The sequence below is a fragment of the Salvelinus sp. IW2-2015 genome, linkage group LG4q.2 (genome assembly GCF_002910315.2).
Source record: "Salvelinus sp. IW2-2015 linkage group LG4q.2, ASM291031v2, whole genome shotgun sequence".
In the NCBI taxonomy this organism is placed as follows: Eukaryota; Metazoa; Chordata; class Actinopteri; order Salmoniformes; family Salmonidae; genus Salvelinus; species Salvelinus sp. IW2-2015.
Window position 1 is genome coordinate 27,407,407 of NC_036843.1, and position 12,304 is coordinate 27,419,710.

A 12,304-nucleotide genomic window follows, 5' to 3' on the forward strand; every position below is an offset into this window, starting at 1 on the left:
CCAGCGACTCTGAGCTAAACTCAGAGGAGGCTGCAGCCTACCTGTTTTCCCACGAGACCTCCAGGGTGTTCCACGACCGCCTGGTCAACGAGCAGGACAGAGAACTGTTCTTTCAGATACTGTCCAACGAGCTGCACAGTTACTTCAAGGTACTGGTAGCCAACGTGTCAAGAGAGGTCTCACGTGTACACAGTAACTCAACTGCTGAAATGTGTACTGTAGACGCACTTCAGGCCATTCAGAATGAGTTCTCTTTTCTTCTACTGTTATCCATTTATGCCAAGCTTATGCAAATTTTGATTCTGTGTTGCATTTATAAAAGGATTTATTTGGGGACATTTTGCCGACGCTCTTTACCAGAGCGACTTACAGTTAGTGCATTCATCTTCAGATAGCTAGGTGAGACAACCAAATTCCTATGTGTTGAAAGTAGTTAAAAGTGCCTCCCGAATGGCGCAGCAGTCTTAAGGCACTGCATCGCAGTGCTTGAGGCGTCACTATAGACCCGGGTTCGATCCCAGGCTGTGTCGCAGCCGGCCGCGACCTGGAGACCCATGATGCGGCGCACAATTGGCCCAGCATCGRCCGGGTTAGGGGAGGGCRGGCCGGGAGGTTCTTGTCCCATCGCGCTCTAGCGACTCCTTGCCCAGGATGCCGGCCGTTTCTGAGATACTGGAACTGGCGCGTCTGGCACCGACGATCATACCACGCAAATTTAGCCCATTCTAACGTTCAATGGAATGGTAACTGAATGCCTCAATGCCTGTCTGCCTGCTTTATATAGCAAGCCACAGTCACGTGACTCACTGTCTGTAGGAGCGAACCATGAACGGGGTAGTGTACCTAATAAACTGGCCTGAGCGTAAAATGACTGAGCGTAAAATGAGCGTAAACTGAGCGTAAAATTACTTTCCAGCTACTTTTTCTTGTAACTTGTTTGTGCATGACTGTTAAGGTGTCCTGGCCACCAGAGGAGCTGATGAGAGAACCCATAACATTCGGAGACTTCCTGGATATGAGCATCCCAACTGCTTCTAGGATCTATAAGCACCTGCCAGAGTTGAAGAAGATCCAGGCTGTACTGGAGGAGTGTCACGCTAGTCATGGAAGGAAAGCCTCTCAGGTACAGTTCACTTTAGCCACACTGACTCACCCACAGTAGCATCTGCTAAACACATGCATGTTACCAATACAATTTGATGTGTGTGTGTGTGTGTGTGTGTGTGTGTGTGTGTGTGTGTGTGTGTGTGTGTGTGTGTGTGTGTGTGTGTGTGTGTGTGTGTGTGTGTGTGTGTGTGTGTGTGTAGTTCCCCATGGTGTTTTTCAGGGAGGCAGTGGAACACATCACTAGAGCCGCCCGGGTTTTCAGATTGAAGGGAGCACACATGATGCTGGTACCTGTCCTGGACACACCTTTTAGACCTCTGATGTCACTAAGACACTTTCCCTGTATGCTCTCTTTTAGAGTGTGGACGGTAACTGTAACGATAAATTAGAAATAACTGTAAACGGACCGTTTATCATTCTGCAGTACACCTGTCAGTCAACTGATCAAGACATCCTGTGGCAGCTGTAGGCCTAGTAATAACGTGCATTCGTTGTCATAGTGACAACACAGACGATTCGTGATTCAGGGTGTGTTCATTGTCATAGTWACAACACAGACCATTCACCGCTTCAGGTGTGTTCGTGTGTTCGTTCGTCAGGGTGTGTTCGCAAATAACACTTCAATGTACATGTAATTAATGTGGCCACCAATATGCTCACACATGCCCAGTTATTCAGGCAAGCTTACCTTGCCCTCTGCTGTCTCTTCTCTCCGAGCAGCCTAGCGCACCTACAAACAATAACGATTTAATATAACCTTTTTTTGGTTGGTCGTCAATGTTTTATCATCGGAGGGAAAGGGGGAAAAAACTCTCTCGTTAWCGTTCTCCACTCTTTGTGTACTTATCGTGTACTCCTGTTCACTTGAATTAGAACTGTTTTAATTTAACAATACTATACTAACTGAAGGATAAACCATATAGCTCAATAATATGTTGTTCAGGTTCCCAATGGCTATTGCATCACTATTACACATTCATGGCTCCTTCCTGCTATTTGATTCATTGATTCATTGATTGAATGATTGATCAATTGATTGATTACTGATAATGACTGACCACTTTATTTCCTCTGTGTAGATTGGACTGGATGGCACAGGGAAGGAGGAGTGTGTGACTCTGGCCTGTCATGTGTCTGGAAGCCATCTCTACAGGCTGTCTGTCTGCCGGAACTGCAGCTACTCAGACTTCAGAGATGACCTGAAGAGGGTGTTCAGACAGGCCGGGATCCACCGTAAAAACACTGTGCTGCTCATCACTGACTCAGACATTGTCAAGGTCAGTTTAAAGTGTGAAAGACAGTAGAAAGATTAGCTAGCCTGGTCCATATCTGTTACGTTCTGTCGTTAGCTAGCCWGGTTCAGATGTGCTACTGTTAGCTAGCCTGGTTCAGATGTGCTACTGTTAGCTAGCCTGGTTCAGATGTTACGTACTATCGTTAGCTAGCCTGGTTCAGATGTTACGTACTATCGTTAGCTAGCCTGGTTCAGATGTTACTACTATCGTTAGCTAGCCTGGTTCAGATGTTACGTACTATCGTTAGCTAGCCTGGTTCAGATGTTACGTACTATCGTTAGTAGCCTGGTTCAGATGTTACGTACTATCGTTAGCTAGCCTGGTTCAGATGTTACGTACTATCGTTAGCTAGCCTGGTTCAGATGTTACGTACTATCGTTAGCTAGCCTGGTCCCTTGATCGGTATCGTTAGTAAAAGTAGTCCATTCTATTGATCACCTGTGACATCTTCTCTGTGTTTTGTTCAAAGGAGTCAGTCCTTGAGGATCTGAACTGCATTCTGAAATATGGTGATGTCCCTGGCCTGTTTGACAACGATGAGATTGATTCAATCACTGTGGATCTCAAGTCAACAATGGAGAGCTCTATCGGTGAAAATAGAGAGGAGATGTACTCTTTTTTCATAGAGGTACAATACGGTATAATYTTCACTGTAGATTTGTTGATTTATGCCATGGTTTGAGAAGAAGCATTTGACTTCTTCTTCTTCTTTAGCAAGTTCATCAGAGACTACACATCGTCCTGGCCCTGAGCCCTGCTGGGATGCGTCTGAGACAGTACTGTTGGGCCCACCCGGCCCTGCTCTCCTGTTGTTACATAGACTGGTACAGCGAGTGGTCTAAAGACGCTCTGCTGCAGGTAGCCAACAGCACCTACATCAACTCTGACGACTTTGACTGGCTCGGACAGGTACAGTAGTTCCCCATTCACCAGAMAAAAATGACAAGCGCTATTTGTATGTGTACTACAATTCAACTTTTATCTGCAAATGTGTACATGAAATAACCCAAAAACCAAATAAGGTTAATTGTACATATTGAATGAGGATTAGGTCCAGAATCTYGAACCCCAGTTGTCTACCTTTCAGGTCCTGCAGAACAAGGTAGCCAGAGTGTGTGTGGATATCCACTACAGCTCAACCCAGATGGCTGCTCAGTACCTGCAGGAGATGAGAAGGCCCTACTACATAGTCCCCAGTACTTTCATCGAGTACATAGACACCTTCACCAAGATGTGTCGTTCAGAGGGGTCTAAGCTCCATAATGTCAGGTAAAGGTTGGAGGTTGATTTATTGATTGATTGATTTGTTGGTTGTGACTGTTATTTTCTTGGAAATGATGTTTGCTGAGCGGAGAGTAATATTGAATGGACTGTATATCGTCTGTTTTTCCCACAGAGATCGCTTTAGTAATGGACTCTCTATATTATCTGAGGCAACATCTCTAGTCACTGTCATGCAAGATGAGCTGCTAACTCTGGGCCCACAGATAGAGGAGAAGTCAAAGGTAAATAAGAGGATTCAATATCAAGATAGGGTGTTCAGATTTTGAGAGAGAGAGAGAGAGACTGACTGACTGACTGATTGTGTGTGTGTGTGACTGACTGATTATGTGTGTGACTGACTGATTGTGTGTGTGACTGACTGACTGATGGTGTGTGACTGACTGGCTGTGTTTTGGACAGGAAATAGAGATATTGATGAGTAAACTGAAAGAGGATTCTCAAGCTGTGGAACAAGTCCGAGCCATCGTCAAAATGGAAGAAGACATGATGTTGCAAGAAACACGGATCGTTCATGAATATGCAGAGGTGAGGTGAACATCAATATGAATATGCAGAGGTGAGGTGAACATCAATATGAATATGCAGAGGTGAGGTGAACATCAATATTGAAATATGCAGAGGTGAGGTGAAGATCAAGTATGAATATGCAGAGGTGAGGTGAAACATCAATATGAATATGCAGAGGTGAGGTGAGGTGAACATCAATATGAATATGCAGAGGTGAGGTGAACATCAATATGAATATGCAGGGGTGAGGTTGAACATCAATATGAAATGCTGCAGAGTGAGGTGAGGTGAACATCATATGAATATGCAGAGGTGATAACATCATATGAATATGCGAGTGCGGGTGAACATCAATATCGAATAGCAGAGGTGAGGTGAATTTGAATATGCAGAGGTGAGGTGAATTTGAATATGCAGAGGTGAGGAGAAGTCAATATGAATATGACAGAGGTGGAGTGAATTTGAAATATGCAGAGGTGAGGTGAAATCAATATGATCTGCAGAGGTGAGGTGAATTTTGAATATGCAGAGGTGAGGTGAACAATCAATATGAATATGCAGAGGTGAGGTGAACATCAATAATGAATATGCAGAGGTGAGGTAACATCAATATGAATCAGAGTGAGTGATGATAGCAGAGGTGAGGTGAACATCAATATGAATATGCAGAGTGAGTGAACATCAATATGATTCAGAGGTGAGGTGAGGTGAACATCAATATGAATATGCAGAGGTGAGGTGAACATCAATATGAATCTGCAGAGTGAGGTGAGGTGAGGTGAATCATTGAATATGCAGAGGTGAGGGAACATCAATATGAATACTGCCAGAGGTGAGGTGAACATCAATATGAATCTGCAGAGGTGAGGTGAATTTGAATATGCAGAGGTGAGGAGAACATCAATATGAATATGCAGAGGTGAGGTGAACATCAATATGAATATGCAGAGGTGAGGTGAACATCAATATGAATATGCAGAGGTGAGTGAACATTTGAATATGCAGAGGTGAGGTGAACATCAATATAATTGCAGAGGTGAGGTGAACATCAATATGAATCTGCAGAGGTGAGGTGAGGTGAACATCAATATGAATATGCAGAGGTGAGGTGAACATCAATATGAATATGCAGAGGTGAGGTGAACATCAATATGAATCTGCAGAGGTGAGGGAGTGAACATCAATATGAATATGCAGAGGTGAGGTGACATCAAATTGAATTGCAAGTGAGGTGAATTTAATTAGCAGAGGTGAGGAGAACATCAATATGAAATCAGTGGCGAACATTGATGAAGTGAGGTGAACATCAATCATGAATATGCAGAGTGAGGTGAACATCAATATGAATATGCAGAGGTGAGGTGAACATCAATATGTTTTTATGAGAGTGCTACATACACCCACACTCACCCTTTGATAAATGTGTTCTCTGTTGACTGTGAGTAACATTTTGTTTATGTAAATCATTTGTTCCCATTGTGTGTTGTAAAACTTGTAGGATGCCACGGCAGATTTGAATAAAGTTTTACCTCTGCTGGAGAAAGCAGTTTCAGCTTTAGATGCACTGCAAAAGAGCGACATTTCAGAAATAAGGCAAGTGAATAAAATCATGCTTAATTCTTCACCTAAGCATGCCTTTTCCTTTCATAAACACTTGGGGAGGGGTTTACAATATTGTTGTCAAATTTACCTGATCAAAAAAAAAATCCAAGTAGAACTAATGTTTTGAGGCAACGAATCAATATGACACACTGTCAATATGTAATACTGAATTCATTCTGAATTGAATGTATGGATCTCCTGTTCAATATTTTTGCTCCAGAGTGTACACCAAGCCTCCAGAACTGGTCCTGACAGTGATGCATGCAGTCTGCATCCTGCTACAGCAGAAGCCTGACTGGACTACAGCTAAACAGCTGCTAGGAGACCCTGGCTTCCTCAAGAGACTGGTCAGCCTGGACAAAGACAGCCTGCCAGAGAAGGTACGGTATTTAGGCCCCAATCATACCTTGAGATGTGCTTATCTTCWAGCTTTAGATTCTCTTGTTTATTATACTTGTTTAMAACTGTCTTGTGGRCCTGTGTGGCTCCGTCGGTAGAGCATGGCGCTTGCAACSCCAAGGGTTGTGGTTTTGATTCCCGCTAGGGAAYATGCACYCTTTGGATAAAAGTGTCTGCTAWATGGCATATATTATAATACTGCATGATACTATGTTTGAATTTCTGTAGGTGTTTCTGAAGTTGAGGAGGTATTCTAAGTGTCCTGACTTTAACCCTGCCAAGGTGGGCATGGTGTCTATAGCCTGTCGTTCTATCTGCTTCTGGGTGCTGGCTTTGGAGCACTACCATGCTGTCTACAAGGTACACTTTGACTGTTGTATGCCTTTAGTTCTCCAGAAGGAAATATGACCTTTTTGTTATTCATGATGTCCTATCTTCCCCAGATAATTCAGCCCAAACAGAACAAAGTCAACGTGGCTCAAGCAGCATTGGTGAAATCAGAATCTAATCTGATGAAAAAGCAGAAAAGACTATCGAAGGTAAGATATTTACTGTTTGACAACGTGTTTGATAATTAATTCACACAAATGACAAGGGCTCGTTTCTCCGTTCAGTGTATGCTTTATCAATGAATTGATTGATTGATTTAATTGGTTGATGATTGATTGTTCTGTGCTGTCTGTTTAGATCGAGGAGCATCAGAAAGCTTTGGAGGACCGCTACGATGCCAGTGTGTCTGAGAGACAGGAGCTGGGGAGACGTAAAGAGAGGACCACGAACAGAGTGCAGAGAGCTGCTTCACTCATATCAGCCCTGTCTAATGAAAAGGTCCTACAAACAGTTCCGATACAATAGTAAATATTGTTGAATTTCATAAAGCCAGACCGATATGGGACTTATGGATCTGATTCGATACCAGTCTTTGGGAGTCAGAATACACCGATTACGATATTTCTGCCGATACATATGTTTTTTTAGATGAAAATMTCACTGTTTTAGGTACAAATTAAACTCCAAAAGAGATGCATCCCTACAATGACACTTTGAATGCTGATTTCTTCCATGCGTGCTTTCTGTTGATTTGACCTGCCTGTTGCCCTGTGTGTCTGTGTGTATCTCTGTGTATCAGGATCGCTGGGAGAAAGCAGTGTGTGACTTGGACAACAAGCTGCAGCACATAGTGGGTGACGTCATGGTTTCCTCAGCGTTCATCACGTACTGTGGTCCTCTGACGGCCGACTACCGTAAAGCCATGGTGAAGAAGTGGCTGGACTTCTGCCACAACATGGAGATCCCTGTCTCTCCTCAGTACACCTTCACCTCAGCCATGACCGAGAAGAACCAGGTGATGTGGTCATTTAGCAGGCGTTTTTATCCMAAGCAACTTACAAAACTGTCAGCATTGACAGACGCACTAAATGCATAAATGCACTCGACGTTCAGTGGTGCAAGTAATCTCTTAACATTAGTCTCATTTACTTCAGAGGTATAGCTCCGCACGATAGTGGATTCAAAGCATTCTGGGGCGATATCCGCCTCAATGGATCATAAAGCTCAATCTCATGTGAATGTTCACAGAATATTTTTTTGAAATTACAAACAACAACACACACATTTTGTTTTGGCATGTATTGCCATAATGCACCAGATTTAGCTYTTTTCTCAACATTTTAATGATATCYAAAAAATCTTATCTCCCTCAGGTGAGACACTGGCAGAACACAGGCCTMCCACCAGATCAGAACTCCACAGAGAATGCTTTGATCGTGAAGAACGGTCCCCACTGGCCCCTGCTGATCGACCCCCAGGGCCAGGCCACCAGGTGGATAAGCTCTATGGAGGGGGTCAGGCTCAGGAAGATGCTGGCCTCAGACCCCAACTATATGAAGACAGTGGAGAGGGCCATTCGCATGGGGGACGCTGTCCTTATTCAGGTACTTGCTTAAACCCTTTAGTTCTTTGGGGAGCATAGAATTTTTGACACATGTCCTCCAGCGCCTCTGTGTTGATCCCTTATTCAGGTATTGCCATTTAAAATAGACACATTTGATTGATTTTAATTCTACAATATAGAATCAAAGATTGTGATTCCCAACAGTAACCAGGTTTCCATCCAACCTTTTTATCAGAGTAAAGTACATGTGAATGGAAACGGCTAATTTGTCTGTAAACATTCCACATGTCGACAAAACAAAATACGCTAGACAAGGTGGGATCTTTTTGTGTCTGTAAAAATAAGTATGCGAGAAATGGCAGTGGAAACTATTGATCTAATAACCATCATATCGAAGTATATGTGGAGTCATACGATGATATGTTMTGGTCCTCCCATACGACTCGGGAAAACATGCAGTTTATTAGGCTACAGATGAAATCGGTTATGATGAACTTCACAGGGGGGTGAAAGTTCACAGTAATGAGCTTAATGCTGCTTTCCAATAAATATAGAGGGTCTTATTCTGATCGATGCTTGGCTGCCGTTTGACAAATAKATATTTTGGCGCTCTTTTGTCCATAATAACCTCATCAAGTAGGCCCATCAAATTCAACTCTAGACCTCAAAGCAAGTTTCACTGCCTTTTTTCATTGTTGCCCTCTAATCAGGGACTGATGTAGAACTAGGACACCAGGTGGGTGCAATTAATTATCAGGTAGAACAGAAAACCAGCAGGCMTCGGACCTCGTAAGGTAATAGTTGAATACCCCTGATGTAGGCTATACCCACACTGTATCTGCGAGCTGTTGGCTAGAGCGCGCGTGCCAACACAGGAGTGAGCACATTCATTATATAACGCAACAGTTTTAGTGACAAAACCATCAGTAGAGTTGAAAATGCGATGGACTTGGGTATTTAATAACAAAAGGTATTTTTATGTACTCTACGTCATCACGCACAGCCTTTTATCCACAAGAAGTCAATTTGATGGAAACATCTCTGGTGGGAAATGAAATTGATGTACTAAATGAGATCAAGATTATTAGTCCTTATCGATCCTTCCCTTTGACCATTCTTCTTTTTTCAGGATGTTCTTGAGAACATAGATCCCTGTCTTCAGCCAATCCTGATCAAGAACCTTACAATACGTGAGGGTCAATCATTCATCAAAATTGGAGACACTGAAATTGAGTACAATCCCAACTTTAGGTATATTTACTCATTCAATTGAGCCCTTATTTTCATAAAATTACCCTTCATTAAAAAATATAAATGTTCATATTTGAAGCAATATGAATAGTTCTTATAAATTGTCACAAGTCCTCTCTCACTCCTCTCCTCCAATCCTCCATCCTCTTCTCCTCCTCTACCCTCTCTCTCCTCCCATCTCCTGCCTTCTCCTCTCCTCTCCTCCTCATCTCCCCCTCTTCCCTCCTCATCTCTGCCCTCTCTCCTCCTCTCCCTCTCATCTCTCATATCTCCTGCCTTCTCCTCCCTCCTCTCCCCTCTCCTCTCTCTCCTCATCCCCTGCCTTCTCCTCCTCCTCTCCCTCCCTCCTCATCTCCTGCCTTTCTCCCCTCTCCTCTCTCTCTCATCTCCTGCCTCTCCTCCTCCTCTCTCCCCTCTCCTCTCCTCTTCATCTCCTCCCTTCTCCCCTCATCTCCTGCCTCTCCTCCTCCTCTCCTTCTCCTCATCTCCTGCCTCTCCTCCTCCTTCCCCTCCCTCTCCTCTTCCTCCTCATCTCCTGCCCTCTCCTCCTCCTCTCCCTCTCCTCTCCTCCTCCTCTCCGCCTTCTCCTCTCCTCTCCTCCTCATCTCCTGCCTTCTCCTCCTCCTCTCCCCTCTCTCTCCTCCTCCTCTCCTGCCTTCTCCCTCCTCTCCCCCTCCTCCTCATCCTGCCTTCTCCTCCTCCTCTCCTCCTCATCTCCTGCTCTTCTCCTCCTCTCTCCCTCTCCTCATCTCTCCTGCTTTTCTCCTCCTCCCTCCCTCTCCTCCTCATCTCCTGCCTTCTCCCCTCCTCTCCTCCCCTCCTGCCTTCTCCTCCTCCTCTCCCTCTCCTCTCCTCTCATCTCCTGCCTTCCTCTCCCTCTCCCCTCTCCTCCTCTCCTCCTGCCTTCTCCCTCCTCCTCTCTCCTCTCCTCCTCTCCTCATCTCCTCCTTCTCCTCCTCCTCTCCTCTCCTCTCTCCTCCTCATCTCCTGCCTTCTCCTCCTCTCTCCCTCTCTCTCTCCTCATCTCCTGCTTCTCCTCCCTCCCCTCTCCTCTCCTCCTCATCTCCTGCCTTCCTCCTCCCCTCTCCCTCTCTCTCCTGCCTTCTCCTCCTCCCCTCCCTCCTCCTCATTCCTCCTCTTCTCATCTCCTGCCTTCTCCTCCTCCTCTCCCCTCTCCTCTCCTCCTCATCTCCTGCCTTCTCCTCCTCCTCTCCCCTCTCCTCTCCTCCTCATCTCCTGCCTTCTCCTCCTCCTCTCCCCTCTCCTCTCTTTCTCACCGAAGGCTCTACCTGGCCACCTGTCTGCCCAATCCCCACTTCCTCCCGGCAGTGTGTGTCCTGGTGAAGCTGATCAACTTCTCGGTAGAGTACGAGTGTCTGCAGGAGCAGCTGCTGTCCAGCGCGGTGTCTCTGTATCAGCCGGAGCTAGAGCTGCACCACAACCAGCTCCTCCACACTATTACTGCTGACCTGTTCAGCCTTCACGAGCTGGAGAACAGGTCCCTGCTGCTGCTGCAGGACACCCAGGGTGAGGGAGGGAGGMYGYRGGGTGGATGGATTTTGTGCCGTTCCACCTGTCCCTAAATGTAACYTAAAAATCTTCTAGCACTCTTTCACTATTGTTTTTACTAAGAGGATAGAGAAAAGATAGAGATGAGCACATTGTCTCCCTTCGCCTAAAATGTGACATATTAAAACACTAATACTTTGTCTTGCTTCAGGACACATATTGGARGACCAGGACCTCGTTGATAACCTGAAAAAGTCCAAGGTCACCTCCAATGAGATCTCCGTGCGAGTTGAGACGGCTAAGGACAAGGAAAAGGAGATCGACGAYGTCCGCAAGAAGTACCTCCCTATCGCTAACCGTGGTGCAGACCTGTATTTTGTCCTGGCCGACCTCACCCAGATCAACTACATGTACCAGTTCTCCCTGGACTGGTTCAATGACATGTATGTGAAAGCTTTGCAGGTGGCTACGGAAGGCCAGGAGTGGCCCACCCTGGACGTGTCCATGCCTGTGACGGGCACCCTGCGCCCGGCTGGAGCTAAAAGCCTGAGGAGGGCTGTGGTGGTGCCTGGAACATGTGCTCCCAACATGGGGGACTTTAACCTTCGTCTCCTCAAGATGATGAAATATGAATGCATCACTGAGAGTATATACAAGGTAACAGTATTGATGATGATGAACGCCATCACTGGGAGTATATACAAGGTAAACAGTATTGATGATGATGAACGCCATCACTGAGAGTATATACAAGGTAACAGTATTGATGATGATGAAGCCATCACTGAGAGTATATCAAGGTAACAGTATTGATGATGATGAATGCATCATGAGAGTATTATACAGGTAACAGTATTGATGATGATGAACGCACACACTGAGAGTATATACAGGTAACAGTATTGATGATGATGAACGCCATCACTGAGAGTATATACAAGGTACAGTATGATGATGAATCAACGCCATCACTGAGAGTATATACAAGGTAACAGTATTGATGATGATGAACGCCATCACTGAGAGTATATACAAGGTAACAGTATTGATGATGATGAACGCCATCACTGAGAGTATATAAAGGTAAAGTATTGAGATGATGAAACGCCATCACTGAGAGTATATACAGTAAGTATTGATGATGATGAACGCCATCATGGAGTATATACAAGTACAGTATTGATGAGATGAACGCCATCACTGAGGGTATATACAAGGTAACAGTAATGAGAGTAACAATCATGGACAGGTAACATGCTATTTTCTTTTGGGTTTTACGCATCTTACGTGGAGCGTGATTGAGTTTTTCTATTTAGTTTTCTGGCAAGCATCCACCCAGCCAGTGAATTAACAGGTTTATAGGACAAGAAACATATACTTTTGGAATATTTGTTGTAAAATCCATACTGGTGTTTGTTCGTTCTAAAACAGTGTGAAAATGGAACTTGGAAGTTTT

At 44.8% G+C, this 12,304-nt stretch overlaps 1 protein-coding gene across 1 annotated transcript in view; it reads left to right on the forward strand.

Moving 5' to 3' along the window:
• LOC111963081 (dynein axonemal heavy chain 6) overlaps positions 1–12,304 on the forward strand; it is a 71,127-nt gene that overhangs the window by 36,358 nt on the left and 22,465 nt on the right. Inside the window, 20 exon segments of the mRNA XM_070443310.1 lie at positions 5–149; positions 956–1,123; positions 1,308–1,394; positions 2,187–2,384; positions 2,872–3,030; positions 3,117–3,311; positions 3,490–3,671; positions 3,799–3,907; positions 4,086–4,211; positions 5,692–5,786; positions 6,016–6,175; positions 6,423–6,554; positions 6,638–6,733; positions 6,882–7,022; positions 7,324–7,539; positions 7,898–8,128; positions 9,218–9,339; positions 10,622–10,866; positions 11,060–11,505; positions 11,825–11,884. Of these exon segments, the coding sequence (XP_070299411.1) occupies positions 5–149; positions 956–1,123; positions 1,308–1,394; positions 2,187–2,384; positions 2,872–3,030; positions 3,117–3,311; positions 3,490–3,671; positions 3,799–3,907; positions 4,086–4,211; positions 5,692–5,786; positions 6,016–6,175; positions 6,423–6,554; positions 6,638–6,733; positions 6,882–7,022; positions 7,324–7,539; positions 7,898–8,128; positions 9,218–9,339; positions 10,622–10,866; positions 11,060–11,505; positions 11,825–11,884 (3,313 nt within the window).